The following is a 20,414-nucleotide window of genomic DNA, read 5'->3' as shown; positions in this document are numbered from 1 at the left end:
TGTTGTATTAAGTCATTTAAAGTGCACCCAGTGGGGTCCAAATTGAACTGCCTGAGTTTATTTTGGTCCTTTCTGTCTGTTGAGGTGCCAGCCAGGATAATGAGATTTGGTCAGCACTTCTCCCTCTCTTTCTCTCTCTCATTTGTTTGCATCTGAACTCATCCACAAACCTCGGCTGACAAACAAAGTAAATAAATAAAAACAATACTAACAATGCGCTAAGAGAAAAATCCCAGGTATAGTTAAATGTTTGAATCATTTAATGCAGCAATTATTGGATAATTGTCAGATTTCTAGAACCACTGGGCATTTACAGAAGGTGAATGCAGACAATAATAAACAGACAGCCACATTAAAGTACATTTATACATCAAATATAGTGCAGGCTGGGTCACAGGACATAGAAGACACAATTCTAAAGGAATTGTTTGTGTTAATGCAGTTTATGTGTCGACAGAAAAGTAAAAAGTATATATTGGTCTATCAGAATAAAAAAAGGGGTATATGAGGCTTAAAATTCAAAATAAACTCCGAAAATGGAGTTGATAAAATGAATCAATATAAGCGTCTCTCACGTGCCACCAGAAGACTATGGACAAAAGAATAACAGAAGCTTATGATTAGCGAAATAGAAAAAAGATAACAAAAATAATAATAATAATAAACCTCCCAAGAGAGCTTACCTTAAGTTTGTCAATCATTTTTTTGTTAAAGCCTCCACCAAAGGCTCGCAGTAATTTGGGTGTCGGTGGTTTGGGTCCAAAAAGTGCCAGGCCTTTCTTCTTTTCCTCTTCTGCTTTCGCTGCTGTCGGACCCTTAGCTTTCATTAGTTTCCTATACATTTAATGTCAATAAGTAGTCTAACTATAAATTCATGGGGATTCATACGACAGCATTAGCTTTTAAATTAAGATGTAGATTTTTTTTTTTTTTTTTTACAGGACAGCAGGGATTTATCTCACCTTCCCTTTCGGGCCAGCACTTTCTGAGATTCTGGGTAGTGGACGAGAATATCAAACAAGTCTTTCTTCTCGAGGACAAAAAGATTAGCAAATCCGTAGGCTTTGACATTTGCCGTCCGTCTGTTTCCTCCATCTTTGGATGACTGAAGCAAACTGATAGGACAAGCACACACACAAGCAATTGGAACTAATTAATTGCATTTTAATTGCTATTTTTTTCTCTAAACTGAAGAGCAGAAAGCTCTTCTGACCTGATCTCTCCAAACACGCAGCCAGCCTTAAGTGTGACAAACACAATACTGTTGTCAGGCCCTCCCACCACCTGCACTGCTCCGCTCTTGATAATGTACATCTCTTTGCCAATGTCCCCCTGCAGCGAAACCAGAGGGGTACATCAGATAGTTGACAAAATTAATTGTGGACCAAAAGATAAACAATCCATAATCATGTATTCAAAATATCTCAAACCTACTTTCTTTACAACAAAATCTCCTGGCAAATAGATGATAGACTTAAGTCTCAGTAACATATCCACCAACATCTGCTGGTCACAGCCCTGTGAGGAAATATGTACAATAAGTCTCACACAGCCAAAAAAATGTGACTGATTATGTTCTGTACTTATCGAAGCAGCCACCTTGAAAAGGTCTATCTTTTGGAAAGTGGTCAGGTTGATGTCGACGGCAATGGCAGTTCTCATTACTAAAGGCATCTTATCCAACAGCTCCGACTCATCTAGATGCATCAGCAGGGAAGTAAAGGGTGATACATTTTCTTTGTTCTTGTTTATCACATTTGTGAAAAAAAAATGGACACAAATGAAGTGACACTGACCGAGCATGCCCTGGGCGTCCCAGGTGTACGTGTACCAGGTGCGGACTCGGTTCTGGACGAAGGAGGGGATGCGGTTGGTCACCATGTAGGCCACAGTGCCGTCCATGGACGAGCGGAAGTAAGTCTGGCCTGCTGTGGCTGCACCAATCACGTCTCTCATCTGAAGTAATAAGAAAACAGCAACAGTGGGTTTGACATACATTTGACATTCTTTTAAGGCTTCGGGCAGGAATCTATCAAGGAGTCTATCACTTAATGATATAATGACAAATTTCTATCGGGGTGTTCAAGCTGCAGCGGGAATGCGTTTGTAATTGTACCTGTCCGATCAAACTGGAGAACACAAAGACACCCGTGAAAAAGTTTGTCATCTGAAAGGTGATCTCAAAGACTGTGTGGGGTTCATTAAGACCCCCGATGTTGATGAGACTGCGGACAGCAAAGTAGTAACAACGCAGGTACCTGAAGAGAGGACGATGCAACTTTAAAACACAACTTTTGACTCCAGCTTCGAAAACCACCTGTGACATTTCTCGAAATGTCCAGTGTTTCTATTCCGTTTTCAAGACATCCGGGGTTCGATTTCATACTTTCATCCCTCTTTTTTTCCAATAGTCTGAAAACTACCTTAACAATGTGGAACGACAGCCGTCAGAAATTTGTAACGATAGGAAACTAATTAGCAAAATTGTTTTGAAATTGATACCCGCAATCTAAGCAGGAGAAGCAACGTGTGCGAAACCTTCTGCAGTTTTCGGTTTATTTCATTTGAGTCTTCCATGCATAAAAAACTGCATTTTAGGGATTTTCCTTGGTTTATTTTTATCCAGATCCTTTTTTTCATCTGAAAATATAGACATTATTTTCGAACCACGAATCAAATCTGTCTCATTTCTGTCCTTCCAACAAAAAAAATCAATACAATATACAGTAAACTAAAGAAACAAACATACACGTAGTAATGGAGAAATACTTACGCATTTCCCAGTCCAGAGTAGACCCACTTGGTTTGACCAATACCCTGGTAGTCTGAAGCTACGTAGTAGAAGCAGGCGTTGATGTGGAGCATGAAGAGGAGATACCCGATGGTGCGAATAACTCTAAAAAGCACCGTAAAGAAGGTCGTTTCTTTGTAGTCAGCCATCATTCCGTGGTTGCGTTGCCGTCTTGTGACTCACCTCCAGATGTAAGCCTTTGCCATGATGCTTTCCAGGCGGTCACTAAACTCGAAAAATGTATCCAACTTGGAATTTAGGGGAGGTCGGGGGAGTCATCAGTGCAGCAAGTGAACAGAAAACACACACACTATATAGTTATTGTATCTATATGTGTTCACCTTTAGCAAGCGGTTTGCTCTGAAAATGGATTTGAATCCAAACTGGAAGTAGAGTAAGTCGAAGGGCAAGACTGAAACTATGTCGGCCTGTTGAGGAGACAAAGATGAAGTTCAGCAGTCTAAGATCTCGTCATTATTAAAATAACACACAACACCTTACCACAAATCTCTCAGTTTCTCTGTAATTCTTCTTTGTCAGCTTTCCATCTTTCTGAGAGAAAAAAAAAAAAAACTTCAAGGAGAATGTAACTCCTCCAGGAAGTCCTCCGGTGGAAAAGCGGCGACTTACGATGATGTCTCCCGCTTTGACAAACTGCTTGCGAGACTGGAAGATGATGCTGTCCGTGAGGTAGATGAGGTCAGCCAGCAGGTCCAAGGCGAACCAGTATGGGATGGAGCGCTCGGTGTGGTAGGGGAAGCACAGACGGGCAGTGATGAACCACGTGTTGTAGTTGAAGGCCAGAGTCACCACGCTCAACCAGGCAATGTAGCGACGATCTGAGAAGGGGAAGGAAAATATGGAATTGAAGCGAGTGGTGACACAAAGTCCTTATTTTCATTTAAAACTTAATCTGCGTTGACCTGTGAAAGGATCAATCGTGCTCCCCAGTACAGAATCCATGGAATCCTCCAAGGGCTTTAGAAAGACATCCACAGAAGTCCACAATTTCTCCATAAAGACAGTCTTAAAGTCTTGCGTCTTCGCTTCTTTTGCCTCTAATTTCTTTTTCTCCTCCTCTTCCTTCTTTTTCTGCTCATTCTCCTTCTTTTTCTTCTCCTGCTCTTCCTTCTTTTTCTTGTCAACCTCCTCTTTTTTGACCCGCTCTTCCTCGGCTTGCCTTCTCCGCTCTTCCACAACTTTAGCATAGTGCTCCTTCTGCAAGAGTGGTGCTGAAAGCGTGCAGTTTTACCGCCTAGAGTTACTTTATGCTTTCGATTTACATCTGAGATGAAGCCGAGTCTACAAATTACCAGAGAACAGATGGTGTTTGTACTCACTGACAGGGGGGCTAATCTCTGGTGACGAAGCATATTGATCAGTCACTTTCTCTTTGCAGACATCTAGCCTCTCTCGCATGCGCTTCACGATGGAGCGAAGCTGTTCATCGGAATATGGGTTGATTATGATCGGCAGAGGGGGAGCTCCCTCCTTTCTGAATGAACATAAGAATTGATCATGATTGACTATACATATACAGTACATACTATATATATTTTAAAAACAACAACGGCGCATGAAACGTTCTGCATGATTGGCAGACATTGATAACATAGAAAAAGATAAACGTGCATATGGTGCCCTCGAGTGGTTTTACTTCACCAATGAATAAATAAATGAGATAGCACTGTGGTTGAAGTGTTTTTATAATCATAATTGTACTTGGAATTATAAAATAATGAGGACAAACGGTGTAGAAAATGGATGGATGTTTAAATGTAAAAACATTTTGACCCCATCCCAGAACTAAAATTGGGACTTAAATACATGATCAGAAGTAAACGAAAAACTTGTAAAATTAGAAGTTGCTGCACAAATACTAAACTAAACACAATATCAAGTGTTGATTTCTGAATCTTTGATAGTACAACTGATATAAAGTTTGTGTACAGTCATGTACTGCAATGCCATCCTTGTATCCCACAATGCATTTAAAAAGGTAATGAACAACACCAACTGTACAGTATATCCCATGATGCAATGCGCAGAAACATCAAGAGGATTTTCCTTTGTGGTTCTGTGCCCCGGGTGCCAGAGCTTGCCTGCGACATCATCTTATGTGGCCCGCGAAAGCAAATGATGTGTGTCAGCTTCCTGTTTCAATACCCAAAAGTGCAAATTGTCTTCACGTGGAAAACGATTACACATCGCAAGCGTATGTTGTCAATCCACCTTTCAAATGGACATATTTTGCCAAACCATTTTTTTTCTCGTATTTGGGATGTAATATTGGCTCTACAGTTCCTCAGTAGACATATGAAATATGAATTAAAACCATCCGTGCATTCCTCAGTTCCAGATGTTTATTTTACTAATATTGGTGTTGGCCTCACGGTTCTGAGGTCCTGGGTTCAATCCCGGACTCGCCTGTGTGGAGTATGCATGTTCTCCACGTGCCTGCGTGGGTTTCATCCGGGCACTTTGGTTTCCTCCCACATCCCTAAAACATGCAACAATTATTGGACACTCTAAATTGCCCCTAAGTGGGATTGTGAGTGTGGTTGTGTGTCTCCATGTGCCCTGTGATTGGCTGGTGACCAGTTCAGGGTGTACCCCGCCTCTTGCCCATTGACAGCTGGGATAGGCTCCAGCACTCCCCGCAACCCTTGTGAGGATAAGCGGCAAAGAAAATGGATTGTGTCAGAGGGGCATTTTCTGGACACTCGTATGACAGGAGCAAGGTGGGTTTTTTTTTTCTTCATTTGTTTTTTTTTTTTTTATGAATTTGAATCTTATACTAAATCAACATTGGAGAGTCACTCTAATGTACGTCTAAATAACCAAAATGTGGGACATTCAAAATAAATGACATAAGTTGAACAAACATCTTGTTATCAGATTCTGATTTATCCATCAATTTGTTGTGTACAGTATACGTAATTATATGAGACGCTAATTTATGTGGGTTCTCAGTCATACCGGTCCTCTGAGGGCAGCCATAACTGCGATTCGGCCTGCAACAAAAATGAGTCTGACACTCCCGGAGTAGGGAATGAGTGAGCGATTCCAAACACAGCCACTGTTCATCGCTAATAAATTATAAGACGCATTACTACGCTGCCTGATCACCTGTTACTCCAAAACTGGCACCAGTATACAGGTCATCCTATATATACACAGTATATATTGAACATCAGGGCCACTCATTGAGAGCAGTGATTAAAAGTGGAAGGATCAGCTGCATCTGTCTTTACCTGTCACTCATTGGTTTATATTGCTGGGCCAGAAGCCGCCATATTGAGCTTCTTAAATCACAAAAGCTGAAAAGCTTTTAATCTACTCTGGGCTCACGGTCTCGTTAATATGCATGCTCCAGCGCATCGAGATCTCGCATACTGTGTTCGTCTCCAAGGACTTTCTTCGTCTCTCCCTGTCATCTTGCCAGAGAATCTGATTAATTAACTACCCGCTGGCTGATTAATTTGATACTGTTTTTTTCCCTTCCCATTGACATCTTAGCCAGAGTGTGTTTTGGTATACATTATGCAAACCAAAGCAATGATATAATTTTTTTAACATAATGAAGTATTACGCTATAAAAGTTTTACTAGCTGCCCGCAACCCACCCAAAATGGGTTATTACTTTGTACTGTATATTATTTCATTCTGTGCTGATTACAGTATAAATTCTAGGCCAAAGAAGTCAAAATAAAAGTATTTTTTTTACCCCTCTGGTCCAGTTTGATTGGCGTCGACTCCAGCAGCAGTAGGGGCTGATACTGGCGCTGGGGTTGACGTTGGTGCTGGTGTTGGTGCTGGCGCTGGCGATGGTGCTGTTGAAGGTGCTGGGTCTGGCATTGATTTATCACATTTTCAATCTTTTACGGCACTACAGTAATATGGAGCTTCTCATGTAGTGACTGATTGATGATGACAATACACGACCATATCTTCTAAGTCTTCATATCATGGAAATATACAATTAAGCTTTGATTCTATTAAAACAACAACAACTACTAACAGTCACTTTGGAGATTATACAAATCAAACAGGACTGTCTGACTTCATTAATGACAATAGGACTTACCCTGTGGTTTTTCCGCATAGTCCTTTTCAGTAGGGTTGTTGTCCTACAACACCAAGTCAGATGTTTCATTAGTTGAGGCTTTTTTTTTGGGAAACCACACAAAACTCCTTGCACCGCTTAACCTGAGAATGACTGTAATTTAGAAGTGCCACTCAGAATAATGATGAGTAGTACTACAAACTACAACTGTGACACTAAACATGCTGCTAAAAAAGAAGAGCTCTTATCAAAATTGAAAGTACGCATTGGGATACAGTTCTTGTATATATGTTGTGGTTGGCTAGTATGCTCATAACTACATATAAAAGCAAATGCCTGTGGTCGGGAATGTTCGGCAAATCTTTTATTTCTTCTATACCTTGTTTACAGCAGGAGCTACAGGAGGTGCAGGACTCGGTGTTGGGTCTCGACCAGGGTCAGGAGCTGCTCCAGTGGTGGCGGGAGATGCTGGTGGCTGTGGGCCACCAAGAAAGCCCTTAAATTTCGCAAACATATCAACACGGCTAAAGGGGCATCTGCCTTTCTGTACGCAAGTCACCCTGAGGGTAACGTGTAGATTGCCAAAGCGCGTAAGACCTCTCCTATGGCGCTTTCTTCTCTTTCCCCCGGAATGAGGCGGCTGCCGTGTTGTAACTGCTTTTAGTATCACTAATACTCTTGCAGGGAGAATAGCCCCCGTCACCTCCACAAGTGACATCTAAGCCCGTCACCATCTCATATAAGATCCCAAGAGGATTATGGCTGACCACTAAAGCTCACATGGGCCACTCGCAATGAATAGATGCAAACGTGGTGGTAGCTTCGGAAGGTGTTACTCCCAACTGTGCGTGAGTGTGTTTAACAGATTAATTATAAAGTAGTAGCAGCAACAGAGTTAAACAAAAGTACTGTGTCCTTTTCCTTATGTCATAACACTCATTTGTGCAGCCACATCATTAGGAAGATTTGGTGCAGCAATTGATAGTGGCAATAGCAAATAATTGAATGTATGCACAATAGTTTACCATTTAATTAATGAGCTGTATTACTGGTAAGTAAAAAAATAAGACATATTAACCCATTCATCGGCAGGGTGGCAATTTTTTGCCTTATTGAGATAAAAGTCTCCTAACAGGCCACAATCAAGGAAACAACACTTCTTTTTCGTTTATGGTTAAGTTATATGATAACTTTACTCATTTATAATCGCATTCCAAAAAATCTAACTGCGAACTTTGACTGATGAGTTATCCTCTCCTGATACCAAATTATGGCTTCAGATTAAAACACTTAAATATTTTGATATACTCAAGGATATAATGCATGAAAATCATGATGTCCCAAAAATGGGACGCTGCCCATGAATGGGTTTATAAAAAGAACCACATCATAGACAAAATGTACTGTATATTAACCCCAAAGCAATAGATAAACAGATAGAAGAAATTGTGAAAATACAAACAATCTGAAAGCTGCTCTATGATAGTCACATTGTATCGTTGATTCCAACTCATTAGAGAATGATATAAAATTGTTAGTTGCTTGACTTTCTAGTTGTCCTTATGCGTTAACTAGCCACCAATACATTTCTCGATATACTCTGCTTGAACTGAATCTGTATGCCTTTTGTTCTGTTCTGTTCGAGTACGCCCGTCACATTAACAAAATGCCATTGTGATGCAGTCGGGACTTGACTAGAGCTACGGGCTTCACGTGATGTACCTCACGGGCCGTTAAGCCGGCACAGGTGTAGTAGATGAAACTGTTACGAGTGAGATGAATACAGATGCGCTTTTTCTAAATCTGCATCTCACCACTCTCCAGTGATGGAAGGAGATATGTCGTTAGAGCTCGGGTTCATTCAATTAGCCCTTGACTGTCAGGCTTTAGGGCCTGACAGTGCCGTGAAAACGCTTGATACATTTTAAGAAGTTGAGGTCTTCTGATTTACTCATCGTGAGTTCAGAAAACAAAGCATTAAAAAAAAATTATTTTGTTGCCGAATTTTGATAACTTGTACAGGATTGGAGACGTGATTAAAAACTGTTGTTAGAGGCAATATTCGACTGAACATAAACATTTCAGGCACACTGTTGCCCGGATGCACAAGTCAATCAATCAACAGAAGCGTGACAATAGACCTCGGCAATCCTATCTGGGGGGGAGGTAAATTTATAGCACTGAAGTGGAAGAGGCTGAAGACCCCAGAGGACATTGACATATGGCTCACTGCTCTAATTGGTGTAATCCAAAGCTGATCTCAACTGGGGTGTGTGTGGAAATGACGAGAACGCTTTAACACTGGTTGAGGCCAAAATTGTCCAGAAGTCATGGAGGCAAATGATGCATGATTATGCGTTTATGTAGTGCACAGCGTTGTCAAAACCAATCACTGTATATGAATGATGGGCATGGAGTTCCTTGTCTGAAAAGAAGCAGAGGTAAAAATAAACCAAACAAACAGATATCCAGTTTTTTTTAAAAACTCATGCATGGATCAATGAATTCTGTATACCTAATCATAAATCGAAAGATGGCGTAAAAGGAAGGCATCCGAGCACAGTTTGATGCATTTTCGCCCAGCCACCAAATGGGGGCAGAAAATGCCTTCTTTTTATCTTCTCCCCTCTTTCCTTGCACCTTACTCACAACCGATATGGAACTATTTGGCCTACAATTACCCAGATGTTGAGATGTATTCTCTGCTTCCGGCAAGGGAAAATAAAACAGACACTCGTTTGTCTTATGAACATTGAAACGACATCAACATCTGGTGGCACGACACAACGTGTTCCAAGAGACTGAAATCATTTTCAGACTACGAACTTCAGGTCACTTCAGAGTCTGAAGTGAATGATGTTATTATTCTTTGTCTTACAATAATCTGCTGTCGCTGAGGTATTATTCATTCTTACACATATTGCGCCATGACACTTGAATAGAATTGACCAGGAAACGGGAACTGGGCCTGGGGTCCTCCAGTCGAAAAACCACCCTTCTACTCTCCATGCCAAGTTGTGCTAATTTGAAGTAATTTGTTGTCTATCCAACAGCACTTTATGGCCACCAGTAATATGGCATAGAAAACTGTGATCCATATAAGTATTTTTTTCTTTAAATCCTGGACCGTTAATATAATGAAACGTCAAGATCTCAACTGTAAAGAATAGCCAAATGAATCATGAGATGCAGTATCTCGACAGTCGCTTTCGAGTAACCGATGATGAGTGGATGCATCAAGCAAGGTCATGGTGTATTTTTTCGGGAGAAAGGTCCACTGATGTAATACACTTCCATAATTTTTGTGTTGCCTGTTTCTGCTGGGGTGCACACATGTGTGTGTGCCCGGGTGTTTGTTTTGGGTGTATCATGCTGTCTTATTTCTGCGAGCCACACTGTGCTGAGGTGTATCATGTGGATTTTTGCCAGGCCTGCCGGTGTTTGAACATTAGGCTAATTTGAAGGAGTCCTTCCTATTAAAGCTGACAGTCACATCCTTGCTGCTGTCACAACACTGGCTGCTTAAATCAGGTCAGGTTGCCGACAACATACAGCTACTGTATTTACTCCTACTTAGCATATGCAAGATAGCGGACTGTCACCATCAAATCTTTTTAGCATTTTGACAACAATATTTTAAGCCAGGGAACACTTCGGGATCCCCCGGGGAGACAACGGGACGAAGTGTCTTAAGCTGCTGCCCCCGCCACCTGACGCCAGGTATTGGAAGTGGGAAAAAAATATGGATGGACAGATGGATGGAGAACCATAACAGAGGGTCTTTCATGGGAGACTAAAAAAAAAAAAAAATCAGAGAATGCTTACAGTTGAGAGGCTGAAATGAGAGAATTTGGAGCATTCCAAGTTTAATAGCAAATAATAGATTACCTAAATAGTTATAGATTTGATAATGGATTAGTTGTTGGATCTCTTCTTCACTACACTGATGCAACAGTCATCCATCCATCTGTCTGTCCGTCCGTCCGTGCATCCATCCATTCATTTTCTTCGCCACTTATCCTCACAGGGGTCACAGAGAGTGCTGCAGCCAATGTTGTTGTCCTAGCCAAGTACGACGGTCGTTATTCGATATCAAGGTCCAGAAAATGAGCCACACCGGCCGGGGCGCTCCACAGGTGTTCCACCGTCAGCTTGCTCGGTTTTTGAGCACAGTTGAAGAGATGATGCGTATCGTGGGGGGCGACGTCACACAATGGGCATTTATCGACGATGCTGTTGTCGAGCTTGTGACACCAGTCCGAACGAAGTTGTGATAGCGTCGATTTGACGGGGCGCGGGAGGTGTCTTTCAGATTCGGGCACTGGAGGCGGGTAGCTGCCCACCACGATCTAGGGTTTGTAGCCGGCGATCCCGTCGGCTACGGCGGTTCGATGGATCGCGAGAGGCCGCACCTGTATTCCTCTGCATCGACGGCCGGCCGATGAATGTACTGCTTGATCGATGGCTCGATATCTTGGACGGATTTGCGCAACGTTCTGGGGCACGCTTCTTGCGTTGTCATCTCATGATTAGGATATCCGGCGAGGTAGAACTGAAGCGCGTATTGTTTCGTGAGCATCCCATTGTGCTCGCGTACCGGAAGGAGTTTCGAGTCGGCGTGTAGGTGATCGATGGAAGCCATTTTGTGGCAGCCCGTGCTGGAGCCTATCCCAGCTGTCAACAGCAGGGAGGCGGGTTACACCCTAAACTGGTTGTCAGCCATTCGCAGGGCACACCAAGACAAACAACCGCACTCACAATCACACCTAGGGAGAAGTGTGCAATTAATGTTGCATGGTTTGGGGATGTGGGAGGAAACCGGAGTGCCCGGAGTAAACGGCACGGGGAGAACATGCAAACTCCACACATGCGGGGTCGGGTCCTCAGAAATGTTAGGCCAACGCTTTCCAGCTGATCCACTATGCCGCCAACAGTCATTCATATAAAATATTTTGCCTACTTGTGGACTGCAACATGATAGAAGAAAAACTATTAAGTTAGCAATTTTAATGTCACAAAGAAATGTTAGGTCAGTGCAAAAAAAAAGTGGGAAAAATATGGGGTTGGAGAAGTATGTCTTGGAAGACAAAGTAAGAAAGGAAACAAAGGAAAGACAAGCAGAAATATGACAAAGAAGGAAAGAACCAAACAAAATAGAAAACCATAATTCGGAAATGGATGCATGAAGGAAAGAGAGAAACTACGGTTATTTAGGGCATGAGAGAAGTAGAGGAGGAACAAAAGAAGGGAGGGAAGGAAGGAATATTAAGGAATCAAAAAAGTTAAAGGAAGAAGAAAAGTAATAAATATTAAGAGGACAGAAAAAAGCAAAGGAAAAAGTGGAAAGAAATGGGACAGAATAAAGGAACAAAGAGAAATTAAGAAACAGAATAGACAATTGATGTCAATGAGTAATTGAAAACAACGAATCAGAAGGAAAATAAAAAGAAAATGAAAGAAAAGAGGACAACATTTAGAGACAAAATCCTACAGAAAAAAAGATGAAAAGTAAGAGCATTGCAATCAATGAAAAATGAAGGACAGAAAAAAAAATTAAGGCAAACAAAAGCGGCAAGAAAAAAGAGGAAAGTCGGTAACCAATGGATGGTTGCCTGCTTTACTATATTATACTAAATTCTTAAAGAAAAATGAAATGAGGAAAGGGAAGACTGAAAGAAATACAATGGTGTGTGAATGAAGGAAGGCAAGAATGAAAGAAAGCTAAAAAGCAGAGAAGGCAATGATGACGCATTGATGTCTGACGTCTGGCACTGTTGTCATTCCTCATGAATGTTAACAGCACAATTTCCTCTTGCCATTTTTCTTTCTTTCTTTTTTCCCATCCATATATTTAACGGCGGGGGCTCTGCGAGCTGCACCTCTCGGCAGCCGTCGGATGTCACACGTTCAAGCCTGCCAAGCCGCATTAAGTGACAGGTCGGCTCATTACGACGCCTTCTGACAAAGGTCAAACTGTTGTGAAAAAATTATTTCGGACTGGGTCAATACAGTTCCGGAATTAGCTGCACTGGGCCCAGCCTGCTGTGATGAAATGGAAATTTAATTATGTTGGCTCTGAAGTGGCCATTTCAGCTGGATATTAGAAGACAGATGACATCGTGTAAATAACAGAAATAACACAAAACTATACTTTTACAAATTTATAGCATAAGTGTTTCAACATGACAAATCACAATATTACATGTTAAGAAGGTGACATCAGTCAATTAACTGCACCAAATATCTGACAATACATTTTACCCAATCAGATTCATTTATTGAAAAGTTGTTACTGTATGTGAGGTAAACTGAATTAATCTAAAAAGTCTTTCAGACTTGGAACAGTCAGCGGGGGGAATAATTATTTTTTTTTTAGTTCGTTTGCACCTTCACATTTACCTGCTTCTTGTCATAAGTTGGGGATAGTGCTGTCGGGAGTGGACCAGCTTTGTCCTATGGGACTATGACGGTAGCTGTTGGCACATCTATTGCTCTCTAGTCCATTTTCTGGTTCTTTATTCTGTGATCCAGTTTTTTCATTCTACCTTTCCTCTGTTGGTCTTCTATGTCTGTTTTTTTTATTTTTTATTTAAGGTTTCTTCCTTAGAGGGACTTTTTCCTTCTCTCCATCACCACGCTCGGTTCTTACTTGGTTAACATGTAAAAAAACGTGAGACATAGCTTGTGCTGTGAACTGCCAGAACAGTGACGAAAATAAGTATTTGAACACCCTGCTATATTGCAAGTTCTCCCACTTAGAAATCATGGAGGGGTCTGAAATTTTCATCATAGGTGAAATGAGCACATGTCAAGGCCCGTCTTAAGTTTGCTAATGACCATTTGGATGATACAGAGGAGCCATGGGATGAAGTTTTGTGGTCAGTTGAGACCAAAATGGAACTTTTTGGTCATAATTCCACTAACCGTGTTTGGAGGAAGACAAATGATGAGTTCCATCCCAAGAACACCATCCCTACTGCGAAGCATGGGGGTGGTAACATCATGCTTTGGGGGGTTTTTTTCTGCACATGGGACAGGACGACTGCACTGTATTTAGGAGAGAATGACCGTGGCCATGTATTTTGAAATTTTGGGGAACAATCTTTTTCTTTTTGAAGGTGGGTCGTGGCTGGGTCTTTCAATATGACAATGACCCGAAGCACACAGCCAGGAAAACCAAGGAGTGGCTCCGTAAGAAGCATATCAAGGTTCTGGCGTGGCCTAGCCAGTCTCCAGACCTAAATCCAAGAGAAAATCTTTGGAGGGAGCTGAAACTCTGTGTTTCTTAGCGACAGCTCAGAAACCAGTCTGATCCAGAGAAGATCTGTGTGTAGGAGTGGGCCAAGATCCCTCCAGCAGTGTGTGCAAACTTGGTGAACAACTACAGGAAACGTTTGACCTCTTTAATTGCACACAAGGCTACTGTACCAAATATAAACATTGTTTTTCTTGGGTGTTCAGAAACTTATTTGCAGCTGTATCACACAAATAAACCATTTGAAAAATCATACATTCTGGTTTCTCAATTTTTATTTTTAGAAAGTCTCTCTTTTAGTGGACAAGCACCTATGATGAAAACTTCAGACCCCTCCAAGATTTCTAAGTGCGGGAAATTGCACTATACCAGGGTGTTCAAATACGTATTCTCTTCACTGTATATAAATAAAATTGACTCGACCTATTACTCTAAAACCTGCCGCAAACCATCCATGGATCATTAAACACTGGAAAACCAATTAAATTGGAGAAAGGGAGGCCAGTAAATGTGCAGCGGTAAAACAGAGCACACAAATGTTATTACCTGCCATCGGTGCATGTAAACACACGGCTCTGTGTATATGAACAAGGGGAAGAAGGTGAAGGTCAATGAAAGTTGTGTCCTTCATTTTGTCTTGTGCCGCCCTCACCAGATGGAGACACTGATCGTATCTTCGCTGCATTCTGGCCTCGGGCTGCTTCCACTTCCGCTGAATAAGAACTCCAGAAGCTTCTGTCCTCATATCCTCGCTATGGAGGCCATTAGTAATCCGTCACGCCTCTCTGTGTATGAGTGTTTTATTTGTGGAACTCTCTTTAATTGTGCCTGTATACTGTGCACAACACTTGAAGTACAATAGTTACTGTTAGAAATATTGCATCGCATATTTTAGACACAGTGGATCCAATAGGTGCTTTTCAAAGAAACCATCTTCTGCGTACCCTGCACATTCTTATTAAATATCACACTAATTCACATACCCTAAACATTGGTTTACATGTCTACTTTAGGTAATAAAAATATTTCCCCTTCTAGGAGGAAAACAGTCCCCCCTGTGGTGATTTTGTTTATGTCCTATGGCCACCAAGTAGAATCTCATGACAATACTGCAGGACGTTATGTAAGCAGTAAACTCCAGTGAACTTTAATTAATAGAAGACAGTTTGGATGAGCTCATTTTACATTTGTTTTTGTTTAAAATATTCACAAAACTCATTTAATGAATTCATTTCTTCTCAGGAATCATGTTTTACAACAGAAAAAAAAAAGTCCAACCATGGCTAATGCGCAATTTCACATCAAAATATACGAATTGAAGTTTTCGAAGTCTGACCTCAAAATGTTCCAGCCGTACATTTTCTGGAGCGCTGATCCTCACAAGGGTCGCGAGTGTGACCCTTGACACCTCACATAGGCCACATAGGTAAAAGTACATTGTATCTTTTCTCTGTCCATTGAGCAAACAAAAATATTCATAAACCTATTCATAAAAAAATTGAGTCTTTGCTAATTAAATGCCACATTCCAGTTGGAGTTGTCCAAGTTTAGAGCTGCCTTGAACCGAAATATTAACTGTATAGGATGTGTAATAGGCGGCACGGTGGGTGAGCTGGAATGCGTTGGCCTCATAGTTCTGAGGACCCAGGTTCAATGCCAGCTCTCCCTGTGTGGAGTTTGCATGTTCTCTCCATGCCTGTGTGGGTTTTCTCTGGGCACTCCGGTTTCCTCCCACATCCCAAAAACATCCAACATTAATTGGACACTCTAAATTGCCCTTAGGTGTGATTGTGACTGTTTCTATGTGCTCTGCAATTGGCTGGCAACCACTTCAGGGTGTATCCCGCCTCCTGCCCGTTGACAGCTGGGATAGGCTCCGGAAATCCCACGACGCTCTTGAGGATAACCGGCTAAGAAAATTGATGGATGGACGATGTGTAATAGGTTTTTATTTTATTCCTCATTGAGCGTCCAAGTACAATGCCGTTTTTTCCACTTACTGTACTGTACATCTATTGCCGCACCAGGTTTTCACTTTCAGAATGGCAGGGAACAATCCATGTGCGTACTCACACGTACGCATTCACGCACACACAAACACACACGCTTCCGTGGAACCCTGACTATATGCCAAACAGGAATTGCATAATTTGTCCCTCTCTCTGTCATCCTGCGAGGACACGACATCTGTCCTTCCAGTTCGACCATGTTGCTAATTTCTGAGGCATGATGAAATGAAAGTTCATTCCAGGGTCTCATGGGCAATCAGCTCCCTGACTTCTAGAACGCTTAAATTCAAATCAAATGAAATCAATGAGACATTTCCTGTAAAGACTCGAAATTCGAAAAAACAGAGTAGAGTAACCTAACATTTTCACCTCCGAAGGTGGAGTGAAACCATACTTTTTAAAGCAGAAAGGACAATTAAAACAAAAACTATACAATTATTATTAAATATAATTATCCATTCATCCATTTTCTTCACCACTTATCCTCACGAGGGTCATGGTGAGTGCTGGAGCCCTTCCCAGTTGTCAATGGGCAGCAGGCGGGGTACACCCTGAACTGGTTGCTAGCTAATCTCAGGGCCCATGGAGACAAACAGCTACACTCACAATCACACCTAGGGGCAATTTCGGGTGTCCAATTACTGTTGCATGTTTTTGGGATGTGGGAGGAAACTGGAGTGCCTGGAGAAAACCCACGCAGACACAAGGAGAACATGCAAACTCCACACAGGCAGGGCCGGGATCGAACCCGGGTCCTCAGAACTATGAGGCCAACCGTTTACCAGCTGCCCCACCATGCTGCCAAATGTAATTATATACTATGTTAATAAAATAAATAAGAATTAGTTTTTTATGTAACAAGATCCCATTGAGACCCTAGAGCACAGGTGTCAAACTCGAGGCCCGGGAGTCAGATCGCCCACCTCATGATTTTATGTGGCCCACAAAGCCAAATCCTCCCTGTCCATGATTCTTGGTGAAAATCTGTTCTAAAATTTCAAATAGTGATATATCATAAATGATAACATTGAAATATTCTAAGTATTTTTACATTTCCGAACATGAACAGCTTAGCTTTGTTTTCTGATTTTAGAGGTAGTTTATAAACTTTGTGTCTAAATTTAATGAGTCGATTAAAGATTTGTTTGGGTTTCACAGTCATAATGGCCCTCCGAGAGAAACCCTAACAGTGTTGACCACGGCAAAAATGAGTTTGACATCCCTGGCCCAGAGCTACCAAGGTAAGCAACGCCTGAATAGTCCAGCAATAACTTTTCCTCAAGCAACGTTTGCTCGTTATTAGACTGGACAACTCCTGTTCATTGTGAGTGAGCTCTAATACCTACAACTTCCTAAGAGATGCTGTGTTTCCAGCAACAACACGGTATGCTAGTGGGATTGACAATGGAAAAAAAAACTCCATCAAAATGGGATTTGGGACTGCCTCATGTTGGACAGAGAATGGTGAATGAATTCCTCGCTATCTGGGCCAATTATTAAGGGAATGAATGGGAACAGTTTTTTTTTCGGAGGCCTTGAAAGAATGATTTATTCACAAAGTTTTCGGAAAGATTGTTCTGAATATGGCCAGACATTCAATAGTTATTTCCAGGAACTGTTGGCCTCATCATGAGCTGACTGAGGCTGGCATTTTCTTTTTCTGTTCGCACTTATATTCAAGTCATGTTTTTTTTTGTGTGTTTAGTCAAGCGGTTTTAAACAAATTAAACATCATAATGAACCTCTCTTCCATGCTTTGTACAGTTTGCTATTCAGATTCTATATCCATATATTAAATGCATTGGTTATGCTTTTGCTCTGACTCATAACCAACTGTGATATTGTCGATGATTCCTTGAGACGAAATGATCTGTAAATATGTCGATATTGTCTCACATTTGTAATGTTCTTGAAATATTCCGATATTTGCACTTCTGGTTAGGTGCTAATCACTTTTAATTGACTGTACCTTGTCCTATGACATTGACAGTTGACTATAATAATGCTAATATATATGGCTAACACAGGATACTCATTCCAGTTAGATAAACCCATGCATGTGTTTGGCGCATGGGATCTTTTCTCCTCCCCATTGTCATATTTGTGCAGTTTTGTGTATAGTGCTGTGGCTTTATTGGATATTTGATGTAATGGCCAAATGTTGAAATTGCTGCAACACAGCCTCATGCTCTTGCACTTGCAGTCCATCCAGGAGCTGAAGCATCAATGTATTTATTAGAGGCTGCTAGTGGCAACCTGCAGAGTACAAGCGCAATCGATAGGCACCATCATGTCAAAGTGGATATGAAAATGTGATACCTTGGCCGTTCTGGCTTCTCGTCTGTGTTTGTCTAGTGAACTTCAGTCGAAGCTGTGATCAATATGTTGTGAGCCTGCGAGTCTCAAGGCATCAGAGATTGTAAGTCAGCTAGAAGGCCAAAGAGATGGGTGAAGCTCAGTAAAGTGGCGGCCGCAACATATTCCTTTTGATGAGCTATAGTTCACATTTGGTTATTCTCTGTTCCTCAAGGATCATCCAAACTAAACATGAAAGCACATTATTGGATTTATCAGGCAGAGGATGTTTTTGGTGACTTTGCATTTGAATCAATTTACATGGCAGATTATTTCCATTTTAATGTGTTGTGCGCTGACTGGCAGCTGACACTATTGCATGTTACGGTGTCATAATTAAACTCATCGGCTCAGAATTTGGAGTAGAAAGCACAATTCCCTCCAGAATTTTAGTTTTCTCAATAAACTTTCCTGGGGTTTTCCAGAAACTGGAGCCCTACTTGGCTCAAGCATATTGAAGTATTTAGTAAATATACAAAGAGGAGTCAGCAGAACTCTGGGTGGGACTGACACCTCGTGTCATGTGAAAATGATTTAATCATCTGTCTCCCTGATTGATGAAACAAACCAAGGCACTGCAGCATATTTACATAGCCTGAATTCAACATTGTACGGATGGCACTTGGTGTATTTTCTCAAATAGTGGGCACTACTCTTGTAGTAATAGCTGCACCTCAAATAAGCACTATATATGTTCCGCCTGAGGCTGACTACTGTAGCTGATTCGACCGTTTGCGGAGCAGAGCAAGCGGGCTGCGAACTCCCTGCATTTTCCTTCAGGTGGCCAGTTTTGGGGTGCTTTTGTGCGACTTTTGTACTGTCCGAGATCCCTGGCTCCCTGTCAGCCATGCTGTTCCTGGGTGGACTTCTTACATAGCCACTATCATCACACTGCAGTTGCTCACCCAGGTCCATTACTCTTTTCCTGCTCTCTTCCCATCCTGTCCTTGTCCTGTCCTACCCTACTCTGTACTGTTCTCTCACACGATCCCATAGAACAGTCAAATCCAATGTGACACTGTAGTATGCATAGTTTTGTTTTTCTTTTGTTAACGCTAGTTTCCTGTATTGTCTTAATTTTCTCGACCCTCACGTTTTTATTTTTTGTGGCTGCCCTTTAAAAACCCAATTTTTCCTGACCAAAAGTTTCATTAAATACCCATCATAATACAAAGAACCTCAATGGCAAGAATAAAAAGCTCTACTGTTGCACAGCTAAGCTATTCCATCATAAAAGGAATCCTCTATTCTGCGTGACCTTGCAGCTGAACAGAACAGGTTTAAAAGTTGAAAAGAATTAAAGTTAAGTATATGTGCTTTCTGTCATATACACAGTTAGTCTTTGGAAAATACATGAATGGTGCCAGCATTTTTGCAGAAGTTGACAGGGTGGAGGAATTGGCTGTCAGTGCTATTTGGCTGTCATCCCAAAGAAAGCCTTTTCGAAAGATGAAAAGGAAGCCCACAAACAGTTTGTTGAAGGGAACCAAACTAAGGACATAGATTGATGGACCCATGTTCTGTGGTTTGACGGAATCAAGAAAAACACATTTGGCTCAGTTCATGTCAGGGTGTGTGGCAGACTGAGGTTTACACTACAGGTTTTTGAAGGATCCATGAATACCAACATGTATTGTGACATGCAGAGCATGATCGTTGATGATTCTCCTTTGGAAACTGCGCCACAGTGCAGTATACCAACATACCACCTCCAAGATGACCAGTACCTTGCTAAAGGAGACCAGGGTAAAGGTGATGGGAGCAGGCAAGGACATTTTCTGACTGAAACCCTACTGAGCATCTGAGGCCATCCTCAAACAAAAGGTGGAGGACCTCATGGTCTCTAACTCCCACTAGCCCTGTGATGTGATGTTGTCTTGGAGGAGTGTGAAGAGGATTCAAGTGGCAACTTATGATGCTCTGGTGAACTCTGGGCCC

At 41.6% G+C, this 20,414-nt stretch overlaps 1 protein-coding gene across 1 annotated transcript; it reads right to left on the bottom strand.

Moving 5' to 3' along the window:
* Positions 1-555: 555 nt before the first annotated feature.
* Positions 556-7,371, bottom strand: LOC133493034 (cyclic nucleotide-gated cation channel beta-3-like). Its single transcript, XM_061805955.1, has 18 exons — positions 7,237-7,371; positions 6,879-6,921; positions 6,548-6,642; positions 4,132-4,282; positions 3,715-4,023; positions 3,422-3,630; positions 3,293-3,343; positions 3,133-3,219; positions 2,975-3,039; positions 2,774-2,896; positions 2,117-2,258; positions 1,797-1,956; positions 1,600-1,697; positions 1,435-1,518; positions 1,214-1,332; positions 963-1,115; positions 667-834; positions 556-589 (listed from the first exon to the last, which is right to left on the bottom strand). The coding sequence occupies exons 1-18, from the start codon at positions 7,369-7,371 to the stop codon at positions 556-558; spliced, it is 2,226 nt and encodes a 741-aa protein (XP_061661939.1).
* Positions 7,372-20,414: the final 13,043 nt, after the last annotated feature.

This window comes from Syngnathoides biaculeatus, chromosome 19, assembly GCF_019802595.1.
Source record: "Syngnathoides biaculeatus isolate LvHL_M chromosome 19, ASM1980259v1, whole genome shotgun sequence".
Taxonomy (NCBI): domain Eukaryota; kingdom Metazoa; phylum Chordata; class Actinopteri; order Syngnathiformes; family Syngnathidae; genus Syngnathoides; species Syngnathoides biaculeatus.
The sequence above is the reverse complement of the archived record's forward strand: the minus strand, read 5'-3'. Positions and strand labels throughout refer to the sequence as shown.